A 19,312-nucleotide genomic window follows, 5' to 3' on the forward strand; every position below is an offset into this window, starting at 1 on the left:
ACACGTTTCAAATGTGCTCAGGGTCAGATGTCGGAGTTCTGAGCCCCCAGCGGCTTCCCTGGGGACACTGGCACCCAGCCGTTCCCAGTGTGCCAAGCTCTTGTGGGATCCAGCCACAATTGTGAGCATCCCATGTCAATTAATACAGTTTAGGCTCTACATAAACATGTCTTCCAGGACACAGAGATTGATGCCAGGCTGCAGCCTACTACTTAACTTAGTGAGGAACAGACGCCCGTGGTCTGTCTACACTGCAGTTTACCACCGTGTTAGCAGCATGGATTACATAACACGGGTTACAACATGACAAAACACAAGTGCAGACACATCCACACACACACTGCATACCAAGGCACACAAGGACAAATGCACGACTTACCCAGCACACACATTCACGATGGCCAGGGCACACGTGCACACACTGCCTGCCAGTGCACATGTGCTCACACGGCACAGGGCACATACATGTTCAAGGTGAAATCCTGGTTCTGTTGAAGTCAATAGAAGTTTTGCCATTGGCTCGTATAGGGGCAGGATATCACCCTCAATCCGCTCGATCTAAACCTTTGTGTGCCTCAGCCCGAGGTGAATAATTCATTGTGCTGAAAGGAATAACCCACTCAGCTGAGTGAGATGCTAGTGCCCGAATCCTGGTGTGCAAGTTGCACCTCTGTATGGCAGCAGCTCCCTGAGATCACTGCTCTGAAGGGGACGTGTCCCTCCACACCCTTGCCCCCCCCTCCCCCACTTGTCAGGGAATTGTTGGTGTGGAAAGTTCTCTGTGGTGCATATACCTGGGAGATGCTCAGTTGGCGAATGCTGCGATTGTTGGGCAGGAATAGGTGCGACAAGGTGCCCCTGCGCCTCGAAGGCCCATTCCTGTGTCAGAGCACTAGGGCCCACAGCCCCCATCATAGGCAGCAACACCAGGCCTCTTATTCCAACAGAAATGGCTGACAACTCTCCTTTGAGTGTATGAGAGCAGCTGAATTCTGGGGCAGAGACTCAGGACTCCTGGGTCCTAGTCCTGAGTGCTGCTGACTCCTTGCGTGACTATAGGCAAGTTACTCTGCGTCTGCGTGCCTCTTTCCCTGGCCTCGTGTCGGCATGAAGTGCAAACCCATACGGACTTTTCCTGTCTCCCCCTAAGCAAAACGATGGGCAGTTCACTGTGATCCAGCTAGTGGGCATGCTGCGGGGCATCGCTGCGGGCATGAAGTACCTGGCCGACATGAACTACGTACACCGGGACCTGGCTGCCCGCAACATCCTCGTCAACAGCAACCTGGTCTGCAAGGTGTCCGACTTCGGCTTGTCCCGCTTCCTGGAGGATGACACCTCGGATCCCACCTACACCAGTGCACTGGTAAAGCTCCTATCTCCAGAGCTTGGGGGGAGGGAAGGAGATGATCAGGGGGGAGGGAGAGAGAGGAGAGGTGTGGAGAGTGAGAGAAACACAGCGGGGGGCAGTTGGCGAGCCCTCGGCCTGGTGGTGAGCCTGTCAGACTCGGCTCATTGCTGTTGGTGTGAGCACTTCCCAAAGGGCACCACACACAGGGCCTGAATAGGGAAAGGGCAGAAGGGCTCAGACATGAAAAGCCATGAAATGAGAGCCAGGCAGAGCCACAGAGAAGGGAAAGGGTCTGCACCTGGAGGGCTTCATTCATATCGGGCTGAGGATAAGCACCCTCTGTTTCACAGCCACACTCCCAAGATGGGGACGATGCATTTTGTCAGACAGAGCGGCCCAGGCCGCATGGTCAGGTGCACTGCAGGACAGAGCTAATGGCTCACAGGAATGCCAGGGTGAGGGGGCGGGGTGGAGCTGGCGGAAGGGAGGTCTTTCATAACGGGCGTGTAAGAAGATTCTGGAATTCTAGAATTTCTCATTCTGTTTCTGTCTTTGCTTCATGGTTATCCACTTCGCTGCCCTAACTGTTCATGAGGCCGCACACATCAGTTCACATCCCTGCCAGTAGCTAATGCCCTAAAACAACAGACCAGTGTATGAAACCCAGTGCTGATAAGAAATCCGGCAATAACAAACCATGAGCTTCTTCGAACGACAGCTTCTTCTAAATAGTGTAAGGAAACCAATGACAGAAGAGTATTCACCGAACCACAGACATGGAGGGCTGGAAGGGTCCTCAAGAGGGCATCCAGTCCAGCCCGCTGTGGTGAGGCAGGGCCAAATATACCTAGACCATCCGTGACAGGCATTTGTCCAGCCTGTTCTTATAGACCTCCCATGACGGGGATTCCACAACCCCCCCTTGGAAGGCTATTCCAACACTTAACTATCCTTACAGGCTACCTCTGCTCAACAAGCTAGGGGTATGATTCCCTGTTCACCCAGACACATTTGTGCTCACTGTCATAGAGCTAGAGCACTGAAACCAGTGTAGCCATGGGAGCACATGGAGCATGGCACAGACTAGCTTAGCCAAGTACAAACTCATCTGAACCCTGTGGGTGTGTCTGTGGCGAAGCTAGCCCATGCCGCTGTTCGCTGCTGCCCGTGCTGCCAAGGCTGCACTACTCTGGTTAGCACGCTGCCTCAATGAGAGTTAGTGTGAGCATGTCTACATGGGCTGGAAAACACATCAACTCCGGGGGTAGACATACTCATTGTTAGAAAGCTTTTCTTAATAACTGACCTAAATCTACCTTGCTGCATATTCAGCCCATTACTTCTTGTGCTACCAGGAGTGGACATGGTGATCAGCTGATTGCCATCCTCTTTATAACAGCCCTGAACAGATTTGAAGACTGCTATCCGGTTTCCCGCCCCCGTCTTTTTTTCTCATGACTAAACATGCCCAGCTTTTTATTCTTTCCTCGTAGGTCAAGTGTTCTTGATCATTTTTGTTGTTCTCCCCCAGACTCTCTTCAGTTTCTCCACATCTTTCCTAAAATGTGGCGCCCAGAACCGGACACAGGACTCCAGCTGGGGCCTCACCAGTGCCAATTACAGCGGGACAGTTACCTCCCATGTCTTACATACAACACTCCTGTTAATACACCCCAGCATGATATTAGCCTCGTTAGCAACTGCATCACACTGTTGACTCCTGTTCAGTTTGTGATCCGCTATAACCCCTAGATCCTTTTCAGCAGCACTAACACCTAGCGAGTTATTCCCCATTTTGTACATGTGCATTTGATTTTAACTTCCTAAGGGAAGTACTGTGCACCTGCCTTTATTAAATTTCATCTTGTTGATTTCAGACCAATTCTCCAATTTATCAAGGCTGTTTTGAATTCTAATCCTTTACTCCAAAGTGCTTGCAGCCCTTCCCACCTGCACGTCACAAATTTTATAAGAATATTCTCCATCCAAGTCACTATGGAAATATTGATTAATCTGGATCTATGACAGACCCCTGTTGGTCCCCACTAGATGTATACTTCCAGTTTGTCAGTGAACCATTGATAGCTACTCTTTGGTACAGTTTTTCAACCAAATGTGAGCACCTCTAGACCACATTTCCCTAGTGTGCTGATGAGAATTTCATATGGGACTGTGTCAAAAGGCTCATTAAAATCAAGATAGATCATGTCTACAGCTTCTCCCCATCCACTTGGTTGAGTAACCCTGTCAAAGAAGGAAATTAGGTTGGTTTGGCATTTGTTCTTGACAAATCTATGTTGGCTGTCACTTCCTACCCTATTATTCTCTTGGTGCTTACAAATTGTTAACAATTTGTTCCAGTCTCTTTCCAGGAATTGCAGTTATGCTGATTGGTCTATAATTTCCCGGGTCCTCTTTGTTCCCCTTTTTAAAGATGAGTACTATGTTTGCCCTTCTCCAGTCCTCTGGTACCTCACCTGTCCTCCATGAGTTCTTGGAGATGATCGCTAACGGTTCTGAGATTGCTTCAGCTCCACTCCACTAACCCGCAAACCAAAAATTCCCCACAAATAACCCACCAGTTTCTTCCAACTTCTCAGCAAAGACTTGACTAGTAGAAGCAGCATAATGCTGACATCTCACAGTACAAAGGCCTCGTTGCTGAATGAGACTACAGCACATTTACTAGGACTCAGAGAAGGAGAGTCATGAATAATTAAAACTTCACTGCACTGTTAAAGTCAGTGAACAAGGTACAGTTGTTAGTCAAGATGTTTGCTTTTTGCTTGCTAGTTTGCAGAATTCATTACTGTGCTGTAAGTCTCCCAACTGTTGGCTGAAATGCATTTTTCATAGATTCATGGATGCATGGATCATAAGGACAGAAGGAGCCATTGTGATTATCAGTCTGGTCTGATTCCTGTGTTGGGCCATAAGACTTCCCTGAATTAATTCCTGTTTGAATTAGATCAGCTGTTTTAGAAAAAAACATCCAATCTTGATTTAAAATTTTCCAGTAATGGAATATCCACCCCAGCCCTTGGTAAATTATTCCAGTTGTTAATTACCCTCACTGTTAAAAATGTATGCCTTATTTCCAGTCTGAATTTATCTAGCTTCAACTTTGAGCAATTAAACGTTTTATAGCTTTGCCTGCTAGAGTGAAAAGTCTGCAATTATCAAATTTCTGTTTCCCATGTAGTTAAATATAGACTCTGATCAAATCACCCCTTAACCTTTTCTTTGTTAAGACAATCAGACTGAGCTCCTTGAGTCTTTCATCCTGTTAATTCCTTTTAAATATTGGCCCCACATTAGCTTTTTCCAGTCCTCTGGAACTTCCCTATTTCCCCAATACATTGAAAATCAACATTAGCAGTTCAGAAAGCTCCTTTTGTATGTAAGGTATCAGGACCTGCTGATTTTTAAATGTCTAGCTTTAGTACTGCTGTTTAACATCCTCCTTAGTTACGGTTGGAATGGAAAGTATTTCATTATCTTCCTATCTTATAGCTATATCATCTGGATATTTTCAAAATTTGGAACAGAAATATTTATTGAACACTTCTGCCTTTTCTGCATTATTATTGACAATTCTACCATTTCCATCTAGTAATATTCCTATACCGTTGTCAGGATTCATGTTGTTCCTAGTATACTTTAAAAACTTCTTACTGTCCTTAACTTTGTTGACCATAGAGTTCTTGAATCCTTTGCTTCCCTTATCAATTTTCTACAATTCTTAAATTATTATTTATATTCATTACTATCAACTTCCTTTCCTTCCATTTGTTATATATGGGGGGGTTTATATCTGATTTCTCTTCTTCTCTAAGACAGGCTGTTTGTTTAACCAGTGTGGGCTTTTTTCTAGATAGTGAGATTGTTGGCTTTTTGGCATCTAGTAAAATATTTTCAAACAATTCCCAATTATCATTCACATTTTTCTATTTAATGTTTTTCTCCCAGCTTGCTTTTTCTCAGTAGTGTTTTCAGCTTTGTGAAATATGCCCTTTTAAAGCCTCAACTATAGCAATTTGGACTTTATTTTGTTTGCACATAACAAATATAATTAATCCATGATCAACTGTACCTAAGCTATCACTAATGTTTAGTTCTGTGATCAATTCCTCTTTATCTGTCAAAATAAGGTCTAATATAGGATGCCTTCATGGTGTATGCAACACTTTTTTGAGACAGAAAATTGTCTATAATATTTAGAAATTCCAAGGATGTTTTACTACTGGCAGAATGAAATCTCCAGCATACGTCACTCAGATTGAAGTCCCCCGTGACACCACAGGGTTTTTTTCCTACACATTATAGATAGGTGGTTAAGAAGGCAAATCATCTTGTTCTCTATTGTGCTTTGGTGGTCTGTAGCAGACACCAATTAGTACCCCCATCTTGTGCTTTATCTGTTAGAACATTGATCCACAAATATTCAAAATAATTGCTTCCAAGTTGTCAGTGACTCAGAAACAGGTAATGCCATTGTTTATATAGAATGCCACTCCCCATCCCCTTTGAGCCTTCATAAATAGGTTACAACTATTCATTTTAACATTCCAATTATGTGAATCATCCCCCCAGATTTCAGTAATACCAATTAAATCAAATTTATGCTCATAAATGAGCAATTCAGATTCTTCCTGTTTATTGCCCAGGCTCCTAGCACTGGTGTATAGTCAATTTAGGAATTTCTCCTCTTCGTGTCCTTTGGTGTCTTGACTGATTTTGTTCTCAACCTCTTGGTTTTGTGTTAAATGAATATTCATTTGTTCCTCCCCTTTTGTTACTAGTTTAACACCCTCCTGGCTACTCAAGCCAGCCTGTCCCCTTGAGGATTGGTTGCCGTTCTACTCAGGTGGAGGCCATCCAAACTATACAGCTCCCTCTTCCACAGAAGGTAGAAAAATGTGCCAGAAAACCCAAGCCCTCCACCACTTACCTAGCCAGTGATTCACTTCCAGAATCTTCTGCCTTTCATCGCTCCTAGGACAGGAAAGATCTTTGAGAAGACCATTTGAACATTCCTCTCCCTCAACACTCTTCTGAGTTCCCTCAAGCCATGTATAGCCGGGGAGGTATCGCGTGAAGCAGCATTGTTAGTACCTATAAGCACCATCACAAATGGATCCTTCCCACTGACTTCAGATGCGCATCAAGTCTTAGAGTCACAGCTCCACTTTCACTCTCTTCTTCAAGGAGCGATCCAGCGACAGTCCTTTAGAGATGGTGGCCATGGTTGTAACCATCTGCCTTGGTAACAGGAACCATTCCATCCATCCAGAGTTTGGGGAGCGTTACTGCTCTCTGTGATTCCTCATGCAGTGAGAGAGACAGCCAAAGGGTCTGATTACCAGAGACATTCAGAAGACCGCCAGCGATTGGGACTCTTTCCTAGAAGGTGTGCTAATGTAAGCAAGGCCTGTTTCCCTTCGCGTAGAGATGCAAGCACAGGGGGACGGATCAGACCTGGTCTAAGTGGACTTGCACCCGATCATGAATTCCAGGCGCAAACTCAAGTGCCCCATGTAAGGGTGAGTCTTTGCCATGCTAGCGGAGGGACCAGGGAAATGCTCTCACTTGGGGCAGTGGCTCAAGCTTGAGTAACAGCCACCCAGCCGAGGTTCACTGCCACGCTCTCCTGTTCTGTGTGGCGGGCACACCTGTGGGAAGGGAGAGAGATGGCATGTGCAGACCCCACGCCTGTGTGCCATTGCCTCCTGGCACACGTAACAGCTGGATTGGAGAAGTGCTGAAATGGACATGAATTGGGCCCAGGGTGACTCTGCTGAGGAACAACAGTCCTGAAGCATGGGAATGTCACCTGCCCTGCAGAGAGGAGTGTTGTGTTTTATAGGAATGCAGTGCTGGCCAGTAGTATTTGCCTTTCATGGCTGGACTGGCTGGAAGATGCTAGGATGAAGTTCTCTGTCTAGGCCTCTGGAACTTCCTCGTCCCCAGTCTGGGTCCTTGAGCACTCATGCTGCATCTGATCCCTCTTGGGGCACCTTCTCTGCTCAATCCAGACCTGGAAAGCTTTTCATTTTATCTGAAGTTCAGTGGGTCTCATCAGATCACAGAGGGCATTTAGGGTAATTGCACTGTTACTGTGTCTAGCATCTGTAGTGGTCTGAGACTGTTTCACCTAACAGGATCCCTAGTAAGAGGGAGTAGATAATTATTATTCACATGGACCAGATCTGTCTCACCTCAGCCAGCTTAAACCAATAGTGACTCCAGTGCATTTACTCTGTTTACATGAGGGTAACAGCAGAACCTGGACCTATATGACCGTCTATAATAAAAAGATAGCCACAAATCTTCCAGCATGGAAACTCTAGCCCCAGGAGTATCATGCATCCCACAAATGTTGAACAATTAAACAGGGCATCTTTTAAATATCAGCATTTATCCTTCCACTGGGATAACTAGCTGACAGCAAGAGGATGGAGAGAAACTCAAGAGAGAAGAGTCAAGATTTTCTATATTTTTACATACTAATTTTTCTTCAAATGAATCTATTGGCACAAGCGGCCTTAGGTATGGGAGTCCAGAGATCACAGCAGTTTGTAGGAGAATGGTACTCATATAAACCCAGTCTGTAGGCAGCCTGCAGTCAGAGCAGCTCAGGGTTTCATCCTTCTTGCAAGACAGGGAGGAATAAATTGATTCATGTCCGGGTAGCCCACTGGTTCCTAAAGGGCAGTCCTTGTCTAACCCTGCATAGGAGTACTGATTTGTGTAAGTGTGGAGAGGGGTAAATTCTGGTCAAGGAACTTTGGCATGTTAGTAATTTCATTGCTCAGAATTCTAGTTATCTGGCCCAGTGGCTCCATTTCACTGGTTCATTGTATGCAAAGACTCCAGATCTCATCCTTCGCTCTTTCTCTCACTTTCCTTCTCTCTGTTCCTTTCCTGCAGGGTGGGAAGATCCCGATCCGGTGGACGGCACCAGAAGCAATTCAGTATAGGAAATTCACATCAGCCAGCGACGTGTGGAGCTACGGCATAGTCATGTGGGAGGTGATGTCCTATGGGGAGCGGCCGTACTGGGATATGACCAATCAAGATGTAAGTTATCAAGAGAGATGTGGTGGAAACATTGAAATCTGCCGTAGGCATGGAAAAGGCAAAGGCTCCCTACATGGTTAGGCTGAACTCAGCCTGAAGCATGCTGGGGGGATTCTCTGGTCATGAGAGTTATCTTCATGGCCAAATCCTTTGGCAGAAACAATAGGGCTGGCTCTCACCTCCTCTCAGGCCCATATATGTCTCTGTGGCTAGGTGCAGGGGCCATACAGGAGGTACAAGGGTCCAGAGAAGAATTCCTCCAGCTCAGAAGTAGCATAGGGCTGATATAAGCAGCCTATACCACTCCCCCTTGCAAGCTGTAGGGTAGGGAGCATGTCAGAGGTGAGAGGGGACCCTTTGGGGGCGGAGGATGTGCTCTTTTAGTGCTGAGTGCTAAGGGGGATCTCCCATAGGCAGTCCAAAGAAGGCCCCCGGGGCACTGGGGAGGGTTTCAGTCCCTGCTGCAGCACAGGATATGGGGGGTGCCACGGTGACATAAAGCCACTATAGCAGGCTTCGCTCAGGCACCAGCAGGCCTAGTGGTCAGGCTGCAGCCAAACAGCCTCTCCGCTGCTGGGCCCGCAGGCTCAAGGTCACAGTTCATTGCCCCCATGGTGTCCTCCACGATCTCTCAGGCAGCTGGAGGAAGAGGGAAGGACAGCGGAACCCAGGCCCTCCCCCGCAACCAGGTCCTGGCTCAAGGCCCTCGGGGAGAGAGGTGGCTCCGTCCCTTGTGGCTGCCACACCTGATCAGCATCCCCTGGGCTGCTTCCTACCATCCCTCTTTCCTTTCAGTGTTGGGTGTGGCCCCAGCCTTCTGTTTACACAATCTCATTAGTTCGGGGCTTCAGTCCGGCGGTGGGGGGGTGCTGCTTCCCAGCTCACCCTCAGAGTCTAGTTGTGAGGCCCCCCCTTAGTCAGAGGGAAGGGGGATCCCAGCCGAGTCTTACTCACAGTCGTGGTTAGGGTTGCCAGGCATCCAGTTTTCGACTGGAACGCCTGGTAGAAAAGGGACCCTGGTGGCTTCAGTCAGCACCGTTAACCAGGCGGTTAAAAGTCTGGTCGGCAGTGCAGTGGGGCTAACCTGGCTCTGTGCAGCTCGCCGGAAGCAGCTGCCATGTCCGGCTCCTAGGTGCCTGGGTGGCCAGGGAGGCTCCGGCCACTGCCCCTGCCCTGAACACTGCCTCTGCAGCTCCCATTGACTGGGAACTGCGGCCAGTCAGAGCTGTGGGGGCGGTGCCTGTGGGTGTAGACACTGCACAGAGCTGCCTGGTTGCCCCTGCACCTAGGAGCCAGACATGGCTGCTGCTTCCGGGAGCCACGCGGAGCCAGGGAGGGAGGGAGGGAGGGAGGGCGGGCAGGGTGGAAGCCAGTCAGTCCTGCTGTGCTGCTGACCAGGAACCACCTGAGATAAGTGCCGCCCGACTAGAGTCCGCACCCCAAACCCCCTCCCAGACCCCGAACCCCTGCCCCAGATCGGAACCCCCTCCCACACCCTAACTCCCTCCCAGAGGTCGCACCCCTCACCTCCTCTTGGCACCCCATTCCCCTGCCCAGCCCTGAGCCGCCTTTTGGAGCCCACACCCTGCACCCCAACCCCATCCCTGCACCCCAACGCCAGCCCTGATGCCCCTCCCACACCCAAACTTCCTCCTGGAGCCCGCACCCCCTCCTACACCCCAACCCCAGCCCTGATGCCCCTCCTGCACCCAAACTCTCTCCTGGTGACTGCGCCCTGCACCCTTTCCTGCACCCCTAACCCCTCATTCCTAGCCCCACCTCAGAGGCCACACCCCAACCCCCTGTTCCCGCACTCCAAACCACTCAGTCCCAGCCTTCACCTGCACCCCAAACCCCTCATCCCTGGCCCCACCTCAGAGCCCACATCTCCAGCCAGAGCCTGCACACCCTCCCACACCCCAACCCTCTACCCCAGCTCTGAGCCCATTCCCACACTCTGAATCCCTTGGTCCCAGTCCAGAGCCCCCTCCTATAACCCAAACCCTACATCCCCAGCCCCACCCCGGAGTCCTCACCCCCTCCCGCATACCAACCCCCTGCCCCAGCCCAGTGAAAGTGAGTGAGGATGAGGGAGGGCAAGTGATGGAGGGAGGGGGGATGGAGGGAGTGGGTGCAGGGCCTCTGAGAAGGGGCGGGGCGAGGGCATTTGGTTTTGTGCAGTTAGAAAGTTGGCAACCCTACCCTTCCCCTGTAGATTGCTCTGCCTCAGCAGCTGCAACCAGACTCTCCTCCCCCTGCCGGAGCTCCCTTGTAATCAGGTCCTCCCTAGGGAGCATGCCGGGCAGCTGCTGAGGGCCAGGCCTTCTTGGCCCAGAGGACTCCACCACTCCTTTTACCTTAAACCCCCTCACAGCCACCTTGCCCCTTCTTCCCTCTTGGGAGGTGCAGCAGAGTTTAACCATCCATTGAAACCCATCAGCTCCATGGAACTAGCATGGGCTTAGCAGTAAGGCTCTGCCTTGTGAAGGATCCACAGCTGGGGACAGTCACTATCAGGCAATGACGCTGAAGATCAGGAGAGCCCCTGCACAGAGCACCGGAAAATGGAAACATTCTGCACTGTAAAGGCCTTGTTGCCTGGGACATTCCCTCGCAACAAGCCTCAGGACTCAGACACCCTTCTGTGAGAGCCCCCGACCCGTCCTTTCCCTGCTAGAGCCCATTTTCAGAGCCTTTCCTCCCAGGCCATTCTTGTATCCTGCGCTCTCCACGAGCTGGGCATGGTTCTGGCTGGTGACAGAAGACTGTTGTGTGCAGTCAGCTGTTTCCATCCTTGGGGGGCAAACAGGCATTAGTGCAAGATGGAGGCCCCAAATGTGTGTGTCACTTACTCTGGGACCTGGAGATTCCCCTGGGCTCTGCCCCCTTATCTCAGTGCAGGGACATAGCTGTGATTTACACCTCCTCGTCGTGGAAATGCAGCCACTCCCACAGTTCCTCTCTTCCAGACAGAATAGTTCACCAAATTCCACCCCTTTGGGGTGTCCCAGGAGTGCTCTATGAAGGAGGGTTATCTGTAGATTTGTGAATGTGTAATTAGCTAATAGAAAGAGCACCAGCAAGTGGCACTTAAGGATATGTAGCATTGTTCATAAGTCAGGCATGGTAAAGGGGTGTTTGCAAATGGCTTCCTAGTTAACACTAGCGTAACCAACGTCCAACTGCACCGATCCAACGCATCCTTCTGTGCCCAGCATTTCCCTCTCCCTGGCGGGTGCGTAGGAATGTAGGTGTAGGTGCTCACAAGAACTCCGTTATGTCTGGAGGCCACCGCCCTCCTTCTCAGGGAGAGAGACCCCAGCTCCCTCCCCCTCCTCTCACCTGCTGAGGGACGGGCGCAGAGGTGGTTGGAATATTTTTGACAAAGCCAAAACATTTTTCAGAGGCATGTCAGTTTTCACCAGTCCAGAGCTCTATAAAAACTTAATAACGGCCCTACTGGGTCAGACCAATGGTCCATCTAACCCAGTATCCTGTCTCTGACAGTGGCCAATGCCAAGTGCTTCAGAGGGAATGAACAGAACAGGGCAATTATCGAGTGATCGAATCCCTGTCGTCCAGGCCCAGCTTCTGGCAGTCAGAGGTGGCTCACTTCTGACCAGGCTATAGCCTTGTGGTTAGGGCACTGGCCTTGCATGTGGGAGACCAAGGCTTGAGTCCTTGTTCAGCCCAACTCAGTATAATCTGTGACAAAAACTCAGCTGTGAACTGGGAAGAGTTTAGGCCTTTGGAGCTGGGTCTGCCACATCCCAGGCCAGCGCCCTAGCCACCTCTCTGTAGAGTGTGCAAGTTAGTGTCTGTCTGGTCAGACGTGACCTTGGACCCAAAACTTCCCACTGCAGATTAGCCTCCTGAGTCCAGGGTGTGAGAGTCGGAAGGAGCCAGGAAGAGGAGGTGAGGCAGAGAGCTCAGGGCTGGCAGCTGGGTAGGTGGGGATTTGCTGGGTCAATGCCAGATCCAAGATCCTGATGCCTGTGTGATGACTGTCCCCAGCCCCACTCCCCCTGTGCGCCCCCTTCCCTCCTTTCTGTCTTGGATAGATCTGCCAGCCGGAGAAAGAGCAGGGAGAGGGGACAGTTCATATCTCTCAGGAGAGGGTTTTCTCCAGCCCTTGACCAGGAGCCGAGAGCCGCACAAAGCACACTAGCGATTCCTCAGGTTAGGCCCGGAAAGGCTGAGCGGGGCACATCCTCACTGGCCAGTGCTGCTGCTTGGAATGGTGGGCGAGGGGCTTGTGGGATCCAGACACAGTTTAGCACTTGTGAGGATGTGGGCGTGTCCCAGCAGCATTGTAGTGAGCGCAGAGCTCTCCCTGCACGCAGCTTTGTCACTGCACCTCAGCACCACCCTGCACCCAGCCCTGGGCTCTGCCAATGTCCCTCAGTGCTGACTGGCAGCCCCCCGCGATTCCAGTCCTTGGCTCAACGCAGAGATGGGCGGCTCCATGGTACCCTTCCATCCTGACCAGTAGCCCACCTGCTATTCCAGCTCTGGATTCCCTTTGCACACCCTCAGCTCTGCCAATGCCCCTCAGTTATGACTGGCAGCCCCCTGCTCTTCCAAGCCTCACATTACAGGTCGGTACATGCACACACGTATTTGACCCTATACCTTGGACTTGATCTCCCACCTTCCGCTACTATTCCAGTTCTGCGCTCCCCACGGTTCTGCCTGAATCCTGACTCGTTGTATCCCTGTTGTTCTCATTCAGGGTCTCTCTCCACAGCAGGGAATGAGTTGCACTGTATTGTACTGCATTGTATATGGTGACTTGCTGTTCTCATGTAGCTAAGCAATCCTTAGGGTTACGTGTGTGACCTTTCCATTGCCACCTTCTCTGGGGTGAGCTCTTCCTTCTCTCTCATTGCTAGGCAAGTGCCGTAGCTGACTGCAGTCTCTGAGACTCTGACATTTCATTTAGTCGGCACAAGGGGCTCTTGTCTGGAGCCAGAGCAGCCTGCTCTGAAGTGCCCACCGCTTTGTCTCCTCTTTCTGTCGCGCTGGCGACCAGCTAGTTCTGTGCCCCAGGGCACAACCCAGGGGATGCCCAGGGGGATGACAAGAGAGCTTCCCAGAAGCCTTCCTCGCTGCGTGGCTCTGTGTGAGGAACAGGCTGCCCTCTGAACAGACCATACCACATTCGAACAGCCTCCTGACTCTGATGCACCCGCATCACTCTGGCCAGGGCGGCAGCTGCACGGGCCAGACACTGCTAATGGTGGCAAAGGAAAGGGGCAGGATGTTCCTGGGGAAGCCCTACTGGGCGTGGGGATGCATGTAGGTACTGTATGCATGGAGAGGCCAGCATCCCCCAGGCATACATGGGGGCATGGAGAAGCCAAAGAGGCAACCGAGCAGCAGCTCCTAAGCACGAGTCTATATGCCAGCACAAGTCTATATGCCAGCTGTTTTCTTGCAGGCTTTTGTGAAAGGTTTTCTAGCCTCCGCTCCATGGGTGACCCTGCTGCCTCCCCCTCCCCATTCTGTTATCCACGCTGGAGCTTAGGTTGCTCCTGCAGTCAGGGCAGTGGTGTGGACCTGGCTCAGGGTGTGTCTGCACTGCAAATAAAAGCCTGCGGCTGGCCTGTGCCAGCTGACTTGGGCTTGGGCTGCAGGGTTCTTTCATTGCAGTGGAGACTGCCAGGCTCAGGCTGCAGCCCTGGCTCTAGGACCCTCCCATCTCTGAGGAGTCTGGCCCTGGAAGTCTGAGCCCCGCAGCCTGAGCCCCGCAAGCCAGCCCTGCATCCCTGAGTCGGCTGGCATGGGGCAGCCATGGGTGTCGAGCTGCAGTGTAGACATACCCTAAGTACACACAGCTGCCTGGGAGGCCGTGGTCAGTACAGCCCCATCTGATTAAATGGCACCAGTGCACAGAAAGGCTGGGGACCATTAGAATGGAGGGATCAGAGAACACTGCCAGTGGGGAGGGGACATGTGGCAGAGCTGCCCCATTAGTAACCCAGGTCTGCCCCTCAGGCTCCATTCCATGGATGGGGCCAGGGAGCAAACCAGGTGTTTCCTTCCCACTGTGGGTGTCACTACCATAAAAATAACTGACCTGCCCATGCTTGCAGAGGTATGTCACCAGTGATTCAGTGCGACAGAGGAACCCAGCCCCTGTGGTCTAAGGTTGTCCATGCTCGGTACTCCCTGAAGACGAGATGATGAACAATGCAAATTCAGCGGGCACTGCTTTGGCACACGATACTTGCGCTGTCCCACTCCTCCTTGCTACTCCCACTGCATTGACCGTGTCACTGCGGTTTGTCTTGCAGGTGATAAATGCAATAGAGCAGGATTATCGGCTGCCCCCTCCCATGGACTGCCCCAACGCCTTGCACCAGTTAATGCTCGACTGCTGGCAGAAGGACCGGAACCACAGGCCCAAATTCGGGCAGATTGTCAACACGTTAGACAAAATGATCCGAAACCCCAATAGCCTGAAAGCCATGGCACCCCTCTCCTCCGGGTAGGTATCTCTTCTGTCGCCTCTGAGCGTCTCTTTCAAACTGAGCTCCATCAATGCCAGGTACCATCAATGTCCACACCAGACTGTGAAATCTGAAGGTATGCCTGGGCATTTCCATTATTTACAGGTAGCGGTGCCTTCCGATGGTTGGAGCGGATGCACCTCCCTTTGGTCGGGATTAACAGTGCGTATGTCCTCCTCTGTAACATGTCCCGAGCCATGCGTTACAAAGAAAACTGGGAGAATACAAAGAGGTTTCTACAGGCTTCAGCTCACTGGGCAACATTTTTAAGTTCTCTTAGAAAACCAAGGACCCAGGTTCTAGTCCAGACATTGACCTTTGCCAAGTAATGGATCCATTACATGGCTCGAGTTCCTGGTGAGCATGTGTAGAAGATATCCTGGGGAGGAGACAGTGTCAGAAATCCAGATACTGTTTGTGACAGTGGGCTGCCTTTTCAACCTGTCACGGCCCCGGTGTCGGACGAAAGGCCCTTGATAACAGGGTGGATTTGCAAAAAGCTGAAAAGGAAAAGGGAGGCTTCGTTTCTTTTACAGAAATAACCGAACTTTCCCAACTCTGATTTTGTGTCATGAGGGAATAGCTGGTACTGGGGCTGGGTATCTTGCTTGGGGAGGAGAGAGAGGTTGGCCCGGAGCTCTGTGCTGGGTCAGAACCAGGAGGAAACCTGAGCTGGTTCAGTCAAGGAGCTAGAGCGTCCCAGCCACTATTTGGGACTTCTGCAGCTCCCTTACTTTTGTTTTTTCTTTCTTTCCTGTGCCCCAAGAGCCCCCAGCTCCCGTCCCTGGGAGGAAGTGCTTGGCTAGCCCTCCTCGTAGCCATCTAGCCACTTAACCTCACCAGGCTCCCTGAAGGAGCAAACAGACTTTGGCGCTTCCCAGGCAGATCTGTTTGTCAGTAACAATACGAACTTCACAGGCACTTGGCCCCTTCTAAGAGCAAACCAAAGGGAGTGAGCCCTGAGACGAGGCAGATTTTAATGAGCTGAGGACATCTGCAGCCCTGCAACATTCGTCCTCATTAGTGATTGGCCCTGGAGGGAGCTTGCTTAAACGCAGGCGCAGCCAAACGGCTAGCAGTGCGGGCTGGCACCAGCATACAGTCAAGTGCAGCCTTGCTGCTCTGACAAATACATCTGTGAAGAGCTAGAAAGAGGGTGCTGGAGCCACAAGATATTGTGTAGACGGGAGACGGAAGTGTGGGTAGGCAGTAGTATGTGAGTGACTTTGCAGATGCTACTGACTTGTCATTATGAATTGTTATCCTCACAGGTCTGCTTTGTTACAACTAAAACTAGGGATCCCCTTTAGGGGTACAACAATTCTATTAATTTCTACTGCATCTCTGAGCTGAGCTCCCCAGAGCCCTGTGCAGACATGCCTCTCAACCCCACCCCCTGGAGTTCAGTATTATAGAATCATAGAACATCAGGGTTGGAAGGGACCTCAGGAGGTCATCTAGTCCAACCTCCTGCTCAAAGCAGGACCAATCCCCAATTTTTGCCCCAGATCCCTAAATGGCCCCCTCAAGGATTGAACTCACAACCCTGGGTTTAGCAGGCCAATGCTCAAACCATTGAGCTATCCGTGCCCCCCCAAAAGACTGGTGCCATCATAGAATATCAGGGTTGGAAGGGACCTCAGGAGATCATCTTGTCCAACCCCCTGCTCAAAGCAGGACCAATCCTCAATTTTTGCCCCAGATCCCTAAATGGCCCCCTCAAGGATTGAACTCACAACCCTGCGTTTAGCAGGCCAATGCTCAAACCACTGAGCTATCCCTCCCCCACAAGGGATAGTGTCCCCATTTCACAGATGGGGAAATTGAGAAAGAGAAGGGACGCAATGTATTCACGACCACATAGTAAATCAGGGATAGAACTGGGGATAGCACTCAGATCCCCATCATATGCTTAGATTAATAGAGTTATCTATTCCAAGGCCAGAAGAGACCACTGTGATCATCTTCTCTGACCCTCTGTGTAACACAGATCATAGGTCATTGCCAAAATAATTCCTAGATCATATCATGTAGAAAAAAATCCAGTCTTGATTTTAAAAGGGTCAGTGATGAAGAATTCACCATAACCCCTAGTAAATTGTTCCAGTGGGGGTTAATTAGTCTCACTGTTACACCTTATATCCAGTCTGAATTGTTCTAGCTTCAACTTCCAGCCATTATGTTTCATCGTGGTATATCGTTCTCTGCTAGATTCAAGAGGCCATTGTTAAATATTTGTTCCCCATGATAGATCTAAATTTGAGCTGCTAAGGGGAAGGGAAGGGTAACATTTTAACCAGCCCCACAGCTTTCTGTACTGTTGGTCCACGCTTGGGTAAAGTCATCTACACAGGGACAGATGATGAATGAACGTGCTGCAGGGGCATTCTAGGGTTTGCCCCACCTTCCACAGCCAACAAAGGGTAAAGAAAGCCCCTCACAGGCTGCCACTAACTTCTGCTCATTTTCGGTCTCTCTTCTTCAGGATTAACCTCCCTTTACTGGACCGCACAATCCCCGATTACACCAGTTTCAACACAGTGGATGAATGGCTGGATGCCATCAAGATGGGCCAGTACAAGGAGAGCTTTGCCAGTGCCGGCTTTGCCACCTTTGATGTGGTGTCACAGATGACCATGGAGTAAGTGCCAATAGCAGTGGTTACAAACCAGACGCAAAGACCTCAGGATTCTTGCAACAATTGGCCATTATCAGATTTGAGGTTTCTGAGCTTTATATTAATCTTATCGTTACGCAATATTAATAATTTTTTGCCAGAAAAAGAAAACAACCCCCCCAATCATTTCTAATCTTTTCTATTCCTGCTTTTCCTCATTAATCCACGGGCTGAGTATCTGTCTACTAGATATTTCTACACCGTTCATCTCCATGCTATCCGATTGGTTTTCTCCCTCCTATGAAGATGCAGTTCTGCATGGGGTTCTCCAAACCCCGTAATTAGCACAACAATGTCAAGGGGGAACAGTAAACATTACAGGCGGGCACAAGGCAGTTCTTCTGCCACTAGGGGGCACTTTGGGATGCCATGATCCTAATGGATTCATTGCTGACAAGATTTGCATATTGCATACAAGTCGCTCCCTGAAGAAGGACTCTGAGAGCCAGGATGGTATCCCGTTCATTCCAAATAACCCTGCACACATCTGAAACAATGGTATGCCCCCCACCCCCATCCAACAGTAACAACAATATAGCAGGCTCTCCAGAGACGAGCAGGCTGCTGAAATGCCAGCTCCAGTGGGCTGCGGGCTGCTGGAATCCCTTAGGGCCTCGATGTGTCTATTAAAAGATTTGTGGCCAGGTGCATCAAACTTTGGAAGCCCTGCGGAGACAGTGGAATTAATGACCCATGCGGTAAGGCTGTCTGTAAGCACTGGAATGCTTTGTTTTCTTATGGGTCTGGGGCAGGGCAGCCTTCAGGTGAGCACACGTACAGCTGATGGTCAATCGAAACCCATTCAGCCAAACAGCCAAACTGACCTTTTCTGTTTGGGGGTTTTTTGTTTTGTTCTTCACCTGGAAATATCTATGGGACCGTTCTGAACGTGTCCATGTATCCACAGCAGCTCCACGACTGCTAGAAGTGGCTTATGAAGCCTACAGGCTGAGCTTAGAAATGACGGTAACAGGTGCCCTAGGACAATCAGAGCAACTGAAGGAGGGCGAGAGGGAGGCTCTGGGTAGGGAAGAAGCACTGGTACACAAGCTGGGGAACACAATGTCAGCACTGTGACCCCACAGCTCTGCCAAACAGGTGACTGGGGGTTGCAGTGTTTCCAATAAAAACATACCCAAATTCAGCCTTCTCCAAGTCTCTGACTGGGCCAAAAGAAATCTGATGAGGTTCAATAAGGATAAGTGCAGGGTCCTGCACTTAGGACGGAAGAACCCAATGCACAGCTACAGACCAGGGACCGAATGGCTCGGCAGCAGTTCTGCGGAAAAGGACCTAGGGGTGACAGTGGACGAGAAGCTGGATATGAGTCAACAGTGTGCCCTTGTTGCCAAGAAGGCCAATGGCATTTTGGGATGTATACGTAGGGGCATTGCCAGCAGATCGAGGGACGTGATCGTCCCCCTCTATTCGACATTGGTGAGGCCTCATCTGGAGTACTGTGTCCAGTTTTGGGCCGAACACTACAAGAAGGATGTGGATAAATTGGAGAGAGTCCAGCGAAGGGCAACAAAAATGATTAGGGGTCTGGAACACATGACTTATGAGGAGAGGCTGAGGGAACTGGGATTGTTTAGTCTGCAGAAGAGAAGAATGAGGGGGGATTTGATAGCTGCTTTCAACTACCTGAAAGGGGGTGCCAAAGAGGATGGATCTAGACTATTCTCAGTGGTA

General features: G+C 50.4%; 1 protein-coding gene across 8 annotated transcripts in view; it reads left to right on the top strand.

Annotated features, from left to right (window-relative positions):
* Positions 1 to 19,312, top strand: part of EPHB2 (EPH receptor B2) — a 406,427-nt gene that overhangs the window by 243,893 nt on the left and 143,222 nt on the right. For all 8 annotated transcript variants that reach the window (XM_073316305.1, XM_073316307.1, XM_073316306.1 and 5 more), the window contains exons 12-15: positions 1,151 to 1,366; positions 8,282 to 8,431; positions 14,728 to 14,921; positions 17,429 to 17,584. In XM_073316305.1, coding sequence (XP_073172406.1) covers positions 1,151 to 1,366; positions 8,282 to 8,431; positions 14,728 to 14,921; positions 17,429 to 17,584 — 716 coding nt within the window. The remainder of the gene's footprint in view (positions 1 to 1,150; positions 1,367 to 8,281; positions 8,432 to 14,727; positions 14,922 to 17,428; positions 17,585 to 19,312) is intronic.

The sequence above is a fragment of the Lepidochelys kempii genome, chromosome 18 (assembly GCF_965140265.1).
Source record: "Lepidochelys kempii isolate rLepKem1 chromosome 18, rLepKem1.hap2, whole genome shotgun sequence".
NCBI lineage: Eukaryota > Metazoa > Chordata > Testudines > Cheloniidae > Lepidochelys > Lepidochelys kempii.